The sequence below is a fragment of the Podarcis erhardii genome (genome assembly GCF_964252035.2).
Source record: "Podarcis erhardii genome assembly, chromosome: 14".
NCBI classification, from domain to species: Eukaryota; Metazoa; Chordata; class Lepidosauria; order Squamata; family Lacertidae; genus Podarcis; species Podarcis erhardii.
Window position 1 is genome coordinate 10,571,931 of NC_138503.1, and position 15,390 is coordinate 10,587,320.

The 15,390-nt window shown below is 45.3% G+C and overlaps 1 protein-coding gene across 1 annotated transcript; it reads right to left on the reverse strand.

Moving 5' to 3' along the window:
- Window positions 1-4,734: 4,734 nt before the first annotated feature.
- On the reverse strand, window positions 4,735-15,070 carry LOC309328657 (protein FAM200C-like). The gene is made up of 7 exons (XM_081838834.1): window positions 14,818-15,070; window positions 12,553-13,063; window positions 12,241-12,358; window positions 11,292-11,374; window positions 10,084-10,210; window positions 9,470-9,676; window positions 4,735-8,745 (listed from the first exon to the last, which is right to left on the reverse strand). Exons 2-7 carry the CDS (start codon window positions 12,964-12,966, stop codon window positions 6,899-6,901), a joined length of 2,796 nt encoding a protein of 931 aa, XP_081694960.1. The 5' UTR covers window positions 12,967-13,063; window positions 14,818-15,070; the 3' UTR covers window positions 4,735-6,898.
- Between the last annotated feature and the right edge of the window lie 320 nt (window positions 15,071-15,390).

Below are 15,390 nucleotides of genomic sequence, written 5' to 3' on the forward strand. Positions count from 1 at the left end.
TTTTGTTTTGACCATGGCAGACCAACACGGCTACCTATGTGTGAGGAGGCAGAGGGATAAAGTTGTCTTAAGGCCCCATTTGCGCTGAACATTTTAAGCAGCATCATGGCACTTTAAAAAGCCAGGGCTTCCCTGCAAATAATCCCGGGGACTGTAATTAGTGCTGAGGGTTGGCAGGAGACCCCCTTACAGTGGTACCTCAGGTTACATGCGCTTCAGGTTACAGACTCCGCTAACTCAGAAATAGTACCTCGGGTTAAGAACTTTGCTTCAGGATGAGGACAGAAATCGTGCTCTGGCGGCACAGCGGCAGCGGGAGGCCCCATTAGCTAAAAGTGGTGCCTCGGGTTAAGTATAGTTTCAGGTTAAGAACAGCCTCCAGAACGAATTAAGTACTTAACCTGAGATACCACTGTATTCTCCTCAGAGAGCTACAGTTCACAGAGTTTATTGGGATGAGACTACAGTCTCTGTATGAGGGTGAGCAGGAATACCTGCACAGTATTTGGAAAGAGGCTTGTCGCTTTCCTTCCTGGGGCCTTTGCAAAGTCTCCAGGCAAATCTGCTGATAATTTAGGTGAGGATACAAGGCGGCACAGTGAATTTAATTCGACTTAAAGAATTCCAGTTACCAATATAACCACTTACTATTCAGTTTTAAAATGCACATTCATCCGGTGTAATTGGAGCCAGGTAGGAAAGTGGATTTATAATAGCAATTTGGCCTGAGTTTTTTGTGTCTACTTTTGATGTCTTGTCACCTGCATTGAGACAAAGATGGAAAATGCTAAGGAGTAAACCCTACACAAAATCAGAGTGGAATCCCTAAAATAGTTGGATTGTTGGATTATGCCTCTGTTTGGCAATTCCAACTGCTGGTGCCAATTGTATGCTCTGCTTTCTTTTGGATCACGTCAGCAAGGCCGAGAGCAGGGGCTTGTTTTCTGGGCAGTCCAGAACATACACGCACACTGCCCAGACTTAACACAGCAAAACCAAGCGCAGGAGGCAGCAGTTACGAGTTACCGGTCCCTACAGCTGCAGAGATTAACCAATGGTTTGATTTCACCCTCTGGATGGGCACTCCATTGTATCTTGAGAGTGACGGAAACCAACATTTCATGTTAATAAGCACACCAATGCCAGGATGTTTGTGCTATCAACACTGCTTTGTGAATTTTTACCAAAACAAATGTGCACACATTTAATGTGATTGTCACAATGTGACCTTCTTACGTATTCATACAATCTCACTCCTCCCATAATGTATGGATGTATGTTTTCCTGTTACTTGAGGAAAACACCCCATGCAGCTGATGAGGGATAAGGCTTTCAGTGGCTACTACCCACAATGGCTGTCAGAGGCAGCATGTCTCTGAATGTCGGTTGCTTGGAAGATGCAAAAGTGCTATTCTCAGCTTCTGCTTCCAGGCTTCCCATGGGCATCCGGTTGGCCCCTGTAAGAACACGATGGTGGACTAGATGGGCCTGGGGCCTAATCCAGCACTGCTTTTCTTGCATTCTAATGAACAGGACTCTAGTCCGTAAGCCTTTATGCCATCATAAATCTGTGGCCCTTTAAAGTCCTGCACAACTCTTTGTTGGAGCTTCAGAATTCCAGCACAGCTGCCCCTCATGAAACAGGAGGGAGAAAGTGGTAGCTAAAGACAATTCCAGGTGCCTGCTTGTGTCTCTCCCCATGTAATAATAATAATAATAATAATAATAATAATAATAATAATAATAATAATTTATTATTCATACCCCGCCCATCTGGCTGGTTTTTCCCAGCTACTCTGGGCGGCTCCCATCTGAATATTAAAAACACAATAAAACATCAAACATTAAAAACTTCCCTAAACAGGGCTGCCTTCAGATGTCTTCTAAAAGTCAGATAGTTGTTTATTTCTGGTAACCCCACTTCTCACAGGGAGGGAACCGCCAGAAGGTCCTCAGAGCTGGACCCCAGTGTCCCAAGCTTGAACGATGGGGGTGGAAACGCTCCTTCAGGAGGGCCATTTTAAAAGTTAACCACTAGCAGTGTGAAAAGTGCTTGAAAACACAATGGAAGCCATTAAAGTTCTTTCAGTATTTTTATTTTTTTATTTTAAATGGTTTATTTTATTTCAACAGGTATACAGCACTGAGTAAGAGGAAAAAAGGAGAAGGGAAAAACAAGACGAAGCAACTAAAATGGTAAGTATACATAAAAGCGAACGAGCAGTATGTACAGGGATTACGATAAAGGATAGCAGCGTGTAAAACATGTTCATAACAAAGCTAGTAGGGTATGAAAGCATTTGCCAAGATACATAGTGAAAAGGTAAGTAGCTAGGGTAAAAAAATCAGAGTTATTTCCAGATAAACTCATACTTAGCAGGGACCATATTAAAGCGTGGGCGACTATTGACATACGTCATGAAAGCCCACCAAACAGCTGCGTAATCTTCTGGTTTCATAGTACCATGCAAAACTGTTGAGTTGGTGAGTTTTTCCGTAAACGCAATATGCATTGCTTTTTGAAGCCAATTTTCATTTGCGATGCTTGAACCATCTTTCTATCCCTGGGCAACCACAAAGCTGGCTGCCATTGGCAGGTAAAGGACCAACAGTTTCAATACAATCAAAGAAGTGTTGTCTTTAAGTATAGGAAGAAGGAACTAAGCCAGGTCCACTTGTGCTACAATTACCAATGATGGTGCCAATTTCTACTGCCACAACAGACCAAAAGGTGCAAACTGGAGGTGCCAGAACATCCCTAAAGTCCCACAATTGCACCAACACAGTGTCTGATTCCAGAGCTTTGTATATTTGACTTCTATGAATGACCACCATGAAATTCTCTCTGATAAAGTTCATTCAATAGTGGCAAGATTATTTTCCTACTGACTGGTCAGTCAATAGCTTGGTGTATGTGTCTTTCTACAAGCTAAGTCTCCAGCACTTTAAAATATGGGGGGGGGGGAGGTGCCAGTACTCACCATGAAGTTGTTACATACACTAAGTGCCACACTTTTAACATGGGGGTGGGGGAGATTCCAGTACTGCGCACCCTTGCATACCCCCAGAAAAAAGCACTGGTCAGCGCTTTGAACTGGAGTACAAAGTTCAGGTTGACACCAATATGGATGGCAGAATCCACATATTTTATAAGGCACCTAATATTTACTAAGTTCTCTCTGTTCTTGTTCCTGGGAAATGAGGTGGTGCCAACATCTGGATTCCTTTTTCTGAACAAGCACCTTTTTTGAAGCTTTTTCTTGATAACTTGAGATCTATCCTGCACCCTTCCCCAAATAGCACCCTTCCCCAAATAGCCTCCATATTGCACTACAGTGGTACCTCGGGTTACATATGCTTCAGGTTACAGACTCCGCTAACCCAGAAATAGTACCTCGGGTTAAGAACTTTGCATCAGGATGAGAACAGAAATCGCGCAGCAGCAGCGGGAGGCTGCATTAGCTAAAGTGGTGCTTCAGGTTAAGAACAGTTTCAGGTTAAGAATGGACCTCCAGAACGAATTAAGTACTTAACCCAAGGTACCACTGTATAAGGATGCTCTTTATATAGTGTTATGTGAAAAATTGGTCCTTAGGTGTTCAGCCAGACTAAACTAGCTACAGTAAGCAGATTACACTTCTGTTTTCCCAGCGGTGCAGTTTACCTGTTTGTTTCCAGGTTCAATATAAAAGGTTGGGCCAAATATATACTACAATGCTACCAGAGTCCAGTAAAGGTACAGAATCAGGGTGTAAAACAGACCTCCTTGAGATTCTCAAAGTCCTTCTTAAAAAAGCAGCAAGTTTCTGGCTTTTATTACTTAGACAACGTGTTTGAAAGTGGGTGGCCAATACCTGCTGAAATATATTCTCAGAGTATCACCTGAGTAGGAGCTCGAGTGGTAAAGGGAGAGGACTTCTGTGCCCTGCTATGTTCCATGAAAAGTCCAGAGAACAATTTTATAAGTCCATGCAACTGCCTCCTGCTGGGAGAAGGTGCTCTGAAATGGCACTAAGGTTGTTTGCTCTCAAAATAGTTTTCCTTTTAGTAGTAACCTAGGGTTCTGACAAGAGTAGTTAAGAATCATCTAACCCTATGCTGAAGGGTCTAATATTGTGTAAACTTTTCATATACAGTGGTACCTCATGTTAAGAACTTAATTCGTTCTGGAGGTCCATTCTTAACCTGAAATTGTTCTTAACCTGAGGCACCACCTTAGCTAATGGGGCCTCCCACTGCTGCTGTGCTGCTGCCGCACAACTTCTGTTCTCATCCTGAAGCAAAGTTCTTAACCCGAGGTACTATTTCTGGGTTAGCAGAGTCTGTAACCTGAAGCATCAGTAACCCGAGGTACCACTGTAAAAGCAGAGAACCGCACCCCCACAGTTAAGTTTCTCTTGCCATATGCTTATAAATGAGCAGATACAGTGGTGCCCCGCAAGACGAACGCCTCGCAAGACAGAAAACCCGCTAGACGAAAGGGTTTTCCGTTTTGGAGGCGCTTCGCAAAACAAATTTCCCTATGGGCTTGCTTCGCAAGACGAAATGTCTTGCGAGTTCCTGCGGGTTTCCCCCCCCTTTCCCTAAGCCGCTAATCAGCTGATCCGCTGATAAGCCGCAAAACCGCTAATCTGCTAAGCTGTCAATGGGCGTGCTTCGCAAGACGAAAAAACCGCTATACAAAGAGCCTCACGGAATGGATTAATTTCGTCTTGCGAGGCACCACTGTAGATCTCTCTCATATTTTTGAAGGTGTTTATCTTTGCAAGTTTACCAGTTTTATTCCAAAGTGTCTGTAGCCTGTGGCAACAGATTATTTTGGGAGAAGACTTGTACAAATGGTTTAACAATAACTTTTTTAAAACAGAAAGAAGATTTTTAAGAGAGTGGTGGTGGGCACTGAATTACAGCTACACATCCGCTTGATTTGAGCTTGGTTTCTTGTGTTCGCAGCACTTTTGAATAAACAAAACAAGTAGGATCAGACTGCACAGGAAATTCCTCAGCAGGAGTGTTAGATATATAAGCTAGGTATCAAATGGATCCTTAAGCCAAGGTTACAGTGGCCGAAACAGAATGTCTAGTTGCCATTTTGGGGCAAGACGGCTCTAAAGTCCTATTTTTCAAGTGATTAACTGACTGATTAATTCTCTGGCTAGTTCAGATGACAACCTTGAGCTAAGTTAAGAATTTTGAGGCATTGAAGAAGAAAAGCCACTTGATCCAGGGACAGTCCACATATATATTGGCCTATTCCCACTTCTTTTTCTTAATGGTGACACCAACCATTCATAACGTAGGGATATTCTTCACAGCTGTGAGCAGGGCAGTGGGGTGAGGTAAGTGAAGACAAGCTACAACAATTTACTGCAATTTTGTTCACTGCTCTTGCTCAGGCTGCACAGAAAAAAGCATTTTGGTTCCTGAAATTCATTCTGATTGTGCAGATAAAATATAACTGATAGAATTCTACAGGATGTGGTATTAGTGTGTGAAAACAGTCCAGATCCAAGGATCCCCAGGCATGCGCCTCCAGGTGGTGGAGACGTCAGGCCCGATCCTCGCACCCAGGCATCTTCACTTGGTTGTAAGTGGCCAATAGTCAAGTGCAAAATGTGCATGGCACCTGGCTAATTTCAGACACTGCTCAGCAGTAAATGAAGTATAGCATAAACCGATAGGATTTGTTGATGTTTATGGCAAATATTTCTCTAGCCCCACTGAAGTTCTTTGGGCTTCCATATCCTTAGCCCACTATGAAGAGAAGGTAAGCAGGATAATAATTATACAAAAAGCAATAAGATAGCTGTGCTAACCCATAAGAAACATTCCCAAAAGTTCTCTAACTGCTGGATTTTGTATTTTCAAAAATGGGGAATCAGTCACGTGTGTTTCTTTATCCTAGCATCTCTTGGTGTCACCTAAAGCCTATGTAGCAGCTGAGGAAGCTTATTCGAGTAAGACTACCACCTCTTCCCATACTATACTTAGAGCAGGCCTCACCTGCTCTAAACATTGAAAACGGTATCATGCCACTTTAAACAACCATGGCTTCCCTCAAAGAATCCTGGGAAATGAAGCTGGTTAAGGCTGCTGGGAATTCTTAGGAGACCCCTATTCCTCTCAAAGAGCTACTGTTTTCAGAGTGGTTCCCTCTTCCCAGGGAACTTTGGGAATTGTAGTTCTGTGAGGGGATTAGGAGTCTCTGGGCAACTCTCAAAACACTTCTGAGAGCTTATTAGCTACAACTCCAAGGATTCTTTGGCAAGCCGTAACTCTGTAAAGTGGCATAATACCGCTTTCAATGTACAGTCGTACCTTGGATCTTGAATGCCTTGGCGCCCAAACAAATCGGCTCCCAAACAATCAAAACCCGGAAGTGATTGTTCTGGTTTTGAACGTTCTTTTGGAAGCTGAACGTCCGACATTGCTTCCGCGGCTTCTGACTGAGTGCAGGAAGCTCCTGCAGCCAATCAGAAGCTGCACTTTGGTTTTCGAATGTTTTGGAAGTCAAACAGACTTCCGGAATGGATTCCGTTCAACTTCCAAGGTGTGACTGTATAGTGCAGATGCAGGCTGAGACCAATGCAGTCTTTGGGACACTAAGCTAGCTCCCCACCCGCTTCGCTTAACACTCAAGTGTGGTGAAGCATTCTGGAGAACTCTAAAGCTCACTCACTGTTTTTAATGACATTTTGGTTATACCTGGGCTGAGTTACTGCAACAATATACACCCACGGTCACAAGTAAAATGATGTATTTAAGAGTGATATATCAGCTACAGTTAAAAGGAAACACAGCATAGAAAAGAACAGAAGCCACTGAAAATAACCCAATCAAAGCTAATGATTAACACAAAGCAACCACACCTCACATAAATTGTGCCACTGCTCCAAGACTAATGTGAAGCCTGGCACTGCATGTCATCTGCAAGCTTGCTATAATTGGGGGTGTACGACGAGATGGCTGCTCTCAAACAGTCATCCAGATGCTTAGGCGTCAGCCGTGTTCTGTTTTTTGACTTGATAAACTTTCTGGCAGAGAAAAGGGACTCGCACGGATAAGCTGACCCAAAATAAGAGTTTACCTTTGCAGCAGTCTTTTTCAACAAAGGGAACTTTTGGGAACCAACCTGATTCCAAAAGTTGTCGTGGCCTGAATGAGACTTCAAAGCCAAGTCATTTTGCAAGTCCACAATCTCTAGTTCTATTTCCTCCAGCCCAGCTTGGCAGAGTTCTGCAATGGCCATGGCAGTCACTGTGACATCGATGGAGTCGAATGGGTTTGCAAAAAAGGACACGACAGGCTCAATGTCAATGAGCTGCTCAAATTGAGTAAGGAACTGCTCCTCCAGGATCTCTAGGTAGCCCACAAACGGCACGCCGTTGAAGTCATTCTCTCCAATGACTTGCTTCATTGAGGGGAAGTAAAGGAGTGATTTTCTCTCCAGGTGTGACTTCCACAACCTCAGTTTATCTTTGAAGGCATTGACTGCAGTGACCATCCCAGAAATATGCTTGTCTTTACCCTGAAGCTCAAAGTTCAAAATGTTCAGTTTTTGCATCAAGTCAGCAAGGAAAGCCAAGTCCATTAACCAAAACCTGTCGTCAAGTTGTTCAACATACTGATCTTTAGACCTAAAAAACTCCTTAATTTCTTCAATCAGGTTTAAGAATCTGGCCAGAACTTTTCCTTTACTCAGCCACCTGCCTTCAGTGTGCAAAAGGAGATCATTGTGCTCAGCATCAACATCTTCCAGAAGGGCTTTATAAAGCCTGTGTTTTGAGGAGACGGCCCGGATAGAGTTTATTATCTTTTTAACCACATCCATTATGTGTTTAAACCGGAGTACTTTAGCACATAATGCTTCCTGGTGAATGATGCAGTGATATGAAACAAACTTTGGAAAAGATTCGTCCTGCTGGCACTGAGCGATAAACCCACCAATACACCCCGTTGCTGCTCCCTCGTCGGTGGTGATAGATGACAATTTGTGAAGAGGCAAATTTATTTCCAAGGCAAAGTCTTTGAAAGTCTGAAATATATTCTCACCTCTTGTTTTTCCTTTCAGAGGTAGTATTCTGAGTAGCTCCTCTATCACAGAAAGATCACTCAAAACCATTCTCGCAACAACTGCCATCTGAGACGGGTCTGTTATATCTGTCGATTCATTAAACTGAAGTGCGAACCAAAGACAATTCTGAAGATCACTTTGCAGCTGATAATCCAAGTCTCTGGATATAGACTCAATTCTTCTTGTGATGGTGTTTCCAGACAGCTGCAATTTCTGAATCGCTGCAAGTATTTCTTTTTTATTAGGGAAACCTTCGAACATTGAGTCACCGGCGGTCAAAAATATCTCTTTCAACAAGTCCCCATCTACAAACGGTTTTTTCCTCTTTGCAAGCAAGCTTGCAATTTTAAAAGATGCCATAGTATTATTCTTGGATTGCACCACAGGCCTGGTGGCCGGTGTTGGTGGAATCGCCAATTTGGATTTCATTTCATGGACCTTTTTTTTCCGAAGTTCGGAATCTAGGGGATAATCTTTGGCAAAACTGCTGTGGTTTCTTTCATAGTGTCTCTGGACATTGTGCTTCTTTGAGACGGCAACAGTTGAGGAGCAGACTAAGCAGACACACTTGCCATTCAGATCCACAAAGCAATACCTCTCTTCCCACTCCTTGTTGAAAAAGTAAGTCCTTTGCCTTTTAACGGTCGGCGGCTCACTTATTTTAATAACAGCTAGTGCAGAAGGGGGAGGAAAAGAAGAGAACTTCAGTTCAGTTACTACTCACATGTATGGCCAAACTTCAAAAAATAAATAAAAAATCCTTATTAAAAAGCAAGAGTAAATTAGTGCCGGAGTAACTGATATAGGAGCAAATCAAGTCTCTGAAAACAGTCACCAAAGCCAAAGAAATAAATGACTATACAAAAAAGCAAATAACCCTACATTAACAACACACCCAGGAAACCAGAGTCCAAATTCTACTGCTGCCAGGTGGTCCACTTTGGCTGTGCCTCTCACACGCACCAGTGGTGGATGGTGCCCACTGAGATTGGTAGGGGGGAAGGCAGGAGGACCAACAGTAGGTGGAGCTAGAGCCAATGACAGGCAGAACCAATTAGTTCTAGTTTTGTCCCTATCTTCCTCTCTGCTGTGTTCTACAAGGGCAAGACTGAGCCTAAGGAGGAAGAAGCTGATAGGCAAAGAAGCTGCCTGGACTGAGTGAGGGTACAGAAAGCAGGCAGGTATACGGAGAACCTTGTGGGTGCCACATACTCTTGAGCATGTTTAGGTTCCCTCCCCTGTGCGGATTATTTCCCTGGGTAGTGAGCTGCATACTCACAATTATGTTCTTTCTACACCCCCGTATTTTAAATCATTTCTCTCCTGTGCATATTTTGCAACAAGCTTCAGGATTTTAGAATTTTAACTTCCCCCGCCCCCAAACACGGCACTTACGTTTTTCGCTTCTTTTCCTTATTTTCCCTATTTTCCCTTGGACTGTGATTTCATGATAGTCGCCGTCTTCAGAAACGGGGGATTTAGTCTTCCTCTTATGGTTTATTTCGGTCTTCCTTTTCTGCTCTTCACTCTTTTTGCACCGCCCTCTTTCCGGCGACATCCCTCGCAGTTCTCCTTTACTCTCCACTTCCCATCTTTCGGCTCCTGGAATAAAAGCAGGAAAGGGATAAGCGAGTTTAAGAAATGGGCCCCCAAAATAACTGAGCTACAACTAGCCATTGTGATAAAGGACTAAAATATTAGATGGGAGATCGTTCCTTGCATTAAGTGACAGCTGCCATAATATAGTTGGACTAAGATCATGGAGACCAGGGTTCAGCTCCCAGCTAACCTCGGATCAAACACTGGTTAAGGCAGCCTTTGCCAACTTGGTGCCCTCCAGATGTTTTAACTACAACCCATCAGCTGTGCTGGCTGGACTGATGGCAACTGTAGTCTAAAACATCAGGATGGAGCCAGGTGGTTAAAGGTTGGGCCATCAGGTTAGACACAAATGTTATTTTGGGTTTGTAAACAGGTCTCATCATCAACCAGGGAAGAAGACACATTACCTAGAGGGGCCATGATCCCACAGCTCTTCATCACGAGCTGCCTGTGCACAGCTCTCTGTTCTGGATCCAGCAAAGCCCGCTCCTCCTTAGAAAGGTACATAGCAGCCCCCTTCAAGGTCGCCAGATCCTGGGGGGAGAAATATAAGAACCTTTCCTTCTTAGGAATATAACAAGAGATGTTATCTTTCAGCAAAAGCTAAAAGGCAAGTTCAGGGGAAGTAACTGGGCATTTTGTGCAAGATTCAAACCTTCACTGAGTGGCATCAACAGATGTAAAGGGGGACAAGACAGCGGTTTAAAATGATGCACAAAGTGACCTTACTGGAAGAATCTGCGATCAGAAAGAGGAGGAACATCAAGAAGAGTGGAAGAAATTTAAGGAATACTTAGCTAAATACTATAATATAACATAGGTGGAAATACTTGCAAGCACTAAATTTGCCTTAGGATTAAAGTATGTTGTACTGTATAATATTATGGATTGAGAATACTATGAAAAGAAAAGAAGTTAGTAATTTGAACAAGATAATTTTATTAGAAAGTGGATATTGGAAAACTGCTAAAATGAGATTTAATGAAAATCAGTTAGGAAGGATTTGAGGAAGTCATTTAATAATGGAATTTAACTTGGATTTTTAACCGTAAGACCTTTTGTATGTTTGTTTGTTTGTTTTTTTAATATGTTTTGTTATTTGTTTGTTATTTTGTGTTGTGTTATATCTGTTATAAATTTGGAAAACTAATTTAAAAATTTGGGGAAAAAACAAAAATAAAATGATGCACAGAGTGGATACAGCGGAGGGAGAGAAGGTTTTCTCCCTGTCCCATAACACTACAACTTGCGGCTATCCAATGTAGCTGAATGTAAATTCAGGACAAAAGAAAGCACTTATTCTCATAGCAGAAGATGCAGCCAACTGGACAGGTTTTAAGAGGGTTAGATGAATCCATGGAGGACAAGCCTATCAATGGCATGTTCTGCCTCCTCTCTGAAGGCAGTATGCCTCTGGGTACCAGTAGCTGGGGATCACAAGTGGGGAAAGTGCTACTGTGCTCACGTCCTGCTTCTGGGCGAATGTGAGAGCAGGTGCCAGATTAGATGAATCCAGCCGGGCTCTTCTTACGCCCATGAGAGATTTGTTCAGGTCTAGGGAGGTGACAGGACAGTCCATCTTAAATCAGCTTCCTCAACAATCTTCGCCCCCTACCTTATCAGGTTGCCCAGAAGCCGTTTCTCGTCCACCGCACAGAAGAGATTGCTGAGCACGTATTGCTGGAAGCATTCCATAGCCTGTAAGAGACAAAGTGGTGGGAAGCCAGTTTCACACGATGGAGAACCTGTGGTCCTCCAGGTGTTATTGGGCTCCATCTCCCATCATCCCTGGCTATTGGCCCTGCTGGCTTGGGAGCTGTAGTCAGACATCATCTGGAAGGCCACCCACATCACTGCAGTAACGTATCATTGCTTCAGAGATTTACCGTATTTTTCGCTCCATAGGACGCACCTTCTTTTAGAGGGGGAGAACAAGGGGGAAAACATTCTCTCCCTCTCTGCACAGAGCCCCTTCAACGAAGCGACAGGAGAAACGGAGCCCCTTCCATTTCTCCTCCCGCTTCGCTGAAGGGGCACTGCGCAGAGAGGGAAAGCTGCACAGCACCTCTCCAGCGAAGCAAAGCCAGGAGAGCAAGAGGGATCGGTGCACACCGACGCCTCTCACTCTCGCACCTCTGGAGCGCGATGGGAGTGCTCCCACTGTGCTTCAGAGGCTTCATGTTGCTATTGCTGAAGCCATGGAGCCTGCATTCGCTCCATAAGACGCACACACATTTCCCCTTAATTTTGGAGGGGGAAAAGTGTGTCTTACAGAGCGAAAAATACGGTAAGTGGTGCATGTCGAAGCACACACAAGTGTTACAAAATGTCTTGTCAAAATACATTTATACCCATTTTATATTTAATTTGGGTGAAAATGCTCTTCCCCCATTTCCATCTTGGGCACAAATCAAAGTGCTGGCAAAGTCATCCAAATCCTGAGTATGAGCACATTTTTTTTTAATTATGCAAAAGACTGGAGACTTGGGAGACCCAGGGAGGCACAAAAACAGCCCACAGGTTTCTTACATCCTCAATAGGGGAGACCAGGTTCAAATCCATACCTTGCCAGCTGGTCCCACCGTCACCCTCTGGCACGATCCCCTTTCGTAGGGGGCTGTGTTTGGTGTCTGTTGAAGTCTTCTCTGCCTCGGAGAAATCAGCACCAAACAGCCCCTGCCCCTGAAAAATCAACAAGATCCGGGACTCTGACTAGGGAGAAGACATTGACTAGAGAGAAAAGGAGTGATCAGAAGCAAAGGCCTTGGGATTGGAGATATTATTTCCCCAAAGAGCTGGGCAATTAGTGGGGAGTTTGAGGGTATCCTCCCTCACATTCCTGGGCCCCTGGAACTACCGGGACAAAGTGCTCTCACCTGTTGCTCTTCCTGCTTCTTCTCTTCTGCCTGAGTCAGGAGGAAAATCTCTGCCAAGGCCACTGCCTGGGAACTGGTCTCGGCTCCACATTCTCTGACCCAGCGCTCCATCTCCGGTGGAAGGATGGTCAGGAACTGCTCCAGGATCACCAAGTCCAGGATCTGGATCTTCGTGTGCTGCTCCGGCTTCAGCCACTGATGGCAAAGGTCGTGGAGGCGGTTGCACACTTCTCGGGGGCCCTCGGCATCTTGGTAGCGGAACTGCTTGAAGCGCTGGTGCTGCACATCCGCTCGGAGCAAGTTCTCGCTCAGAGTCTTCTGCATGGTTTTCTCCCAGGATTCCCCGCTGCTCCCAATCTTGATGTTTTCAGGGCTCCTTCCTGATTCAGAGGCAGCAGAGTCTTGCTCTTCCATCTTGGAAGCCTCCAATGTGAGAGAAGGCTTGCGTCTTTTGCCTGCCAGCTTTTCGTCTCAAGGCAGAGATGTCCCTAACTAGTGGTGTTGCCAAGGCCTGCAAAGCCAAGACATCCTTCTGTCAAGTCTATTAATGCAAGGAAGGAAGATTCCCCCGCCCAACAAATATGGGTGATTCCTGCTACCAACATGGACTCATCCCAGAAGGAAAAGCTGTGAATGCCTTTTGCTGAAACTCTGAACCTCCTTCACCCACTTCCTTCCCTCTGGCAACCCCTTTTTCTCACTGCCTTGTTCTCCTTAAGCCTGTTACTCTTAAACTACTGTGAAAATAGTTTAAATTAAGGCTGCTGCTTGATGGTTGCAGGGTTGTTGCTGTTGTTTTAGCAGAAACTTGGGGAAACTGAGTTCCCTTACCTTTTAAAAATTAAATAATAATTATTATTTTGTCTGGGAATGCCGGAACAGATATACAGTGGTACCTCGGGTTAAGTACTTAATTCGTTCCGGAGGTCCATTCTTAACCTGAAACTGTTCTTAACCTGAGGTACCACTTTAGCTAATGGGGCCTCCCGCTGCTGCTGCGCCACCGGAGCACGATTTCTGTTCTCACCCTGAAGCAAAGTTCTTAACCCGAGGTACTATTTCTGGGTTAGTGGAGTCTGTAACCTGAAGCGTCTGTAACCCAAGGTACCACTGTACACCCAATGCCTGAACCAAAAATCCACCTAGATTTGTAATCAATAAAGTTGTGGCCATTTCTAACCCAGATCATTGCCTGCTTGAGTTTATTAATCACATTTAGCCCCTGCCCGGGCGTGAGGGTGGGGTGGCGACACTGTGACTGGGGCCACAACAAACTTACTTTCTGGTGAGTTTCCTTAACCATTTCTCCAGGGGGAAAAAGCACTGGATGGGTGATACTGCACTTTATTAATTATCTGTCTTTTTCGTCCAATGGAACTCTCAGAAAACTGCCCATTTCTAAGGAAAACCCATTTTATTTTCTCTATTTTAGTTATATTTGGAGAAAGTAACATTTCTCTGGTATACTGGCAGGGTGCATGCAGATTCTCTTTCTCGCGCAGCTGAGAACTGCCTTTGTGAGAGCAAGAGCAAAGGTTTGCACAGGAAAGTAACCAGTTCCCAGCAGGGGAATCCTCAAGCTCTGCAGCAACCGAGACCGACCACAGAATTGGAGAGTTGGAAGGGACCGCGAGGGTCATCTAGCCCAGCCCCCTGCAGGGCTGGAATCTTTCGAACCCACGACCCTGAAAGTACGGTGAGTATCTCATGATCTACCGACTGGGCTCTCTCTCTCCCCTCTTGATTTCAGCTTTCCCCTTTAAAGGAAATTGTGTTCTGCTTAAAAACACCCCCTGCTCTGCCCCGTGCAAAAAATGCACCGGAGGAGGCGAGGTTTGTTCGGTTTTCAAAGGGGGGTCGCTCATTTCTAACCGAAGTAGAGGCATAATATAATCGAAGAGCCAGGTCGGTTCGTTTTGCTCCCGTTTTTAAAAATCGCCTAATTCAAGAGGCCTGCTTGTTTTTGCAGAGAGGACGACTGAAAACGGATTCCCCAATACTGCGGGGAGGGGGGGACGTTGTCCATTTTGGGGCGAAACAGAGAGCTAGGCTCGCCTCGCCCTTCCCAGCTCTGCAAAGGACCCCTCCCAGTGTGCAAGCGACCCACATTTCTTGCGCCTTTTCTCTCCACTCACTGGCTGGGCTCTGGGCCAAGTATCTCCCTCTGGGTCTTCCCCCCCCCCCACTCCTAGCTTCCCCCCACCCCTCTCTCCTTGCAAGCCTCCCGGGGCTCCCCTTCGCCCAGATGAACCCAGCGCCTCTCACCAAATCGCCCCGATGCAGCTCTCGGCAAAGACAAAGGCCGCTCACTCTCCCCCAATGGTGGATCCGGGAGGGGAGCGGGCTTCGTGGGGACGGGCATTGGATCTGGAGGACGCCCCTCCTCTTCCCTCTCCTTCTCCGCCCCCCTCCGAAAAAATAAATCAATCAACTCTCCACTCTAGGAATCCAGCTCCGTCGAGCTAACCCTTAGAAGGCGGCGCGGCAGGATCCTTCCTCTGCGCGCATTTAGTGGTCGACAGGCAGGAAGCGAGCGAGCGCGCTCCCTTCCCCCCCCCCCTGCCACTATGCAGCGTGCGCGGCGCAAGATGGTTGCTCCTCCGCCTCTCTTGGTTTGCAAGGAGGAAGCTGGCAGTGCAAAATACAGGACGGGGTAGGGCGGTTAGTGGGGGGGGGGGCGATTAATTCCCCCCCTCCATCTTGTGCAAAAGTGACTTCAAAGCGATATAGGAAAAGTAGAGGTGGTTGGCTTTTGCTGAGCCCCCCCCCCAAAAAAAAATCCATGATTCGTCAGAGATGAATGATGGAGGCAAGATGCAGTGAAAGCAAGGCAGATCT

What these genes read in the sequence shown, in the direction of transcription:
- LOC309328657 (XM_081838834.1), bottom strand. Translation starts at nt 12,966, where the DNA reads ATGGAAGAGCAAGACTCTGCTGCCTCTGAATCAGGAAGGAGCCCTGAA. An exon ending in CTTCTGGGCAACCTGATAAG is followed by an intron (nt 10,211 to 11,291) that starts GTAGGGGGCGAA and finishes TTCTCCCCCCAG; the next exon opens with GATCTGGCGACCTTGAAGGG. An exon ending in AAGGAAAAGAAGCGAAAAAC is followed by an intron (nt 8,746 to 9,469) that starts GTAAGTGCCGTG and finishes CTTCTGCACTAG; the next exon opens with CTGTTATTAAAATAAGTGAG.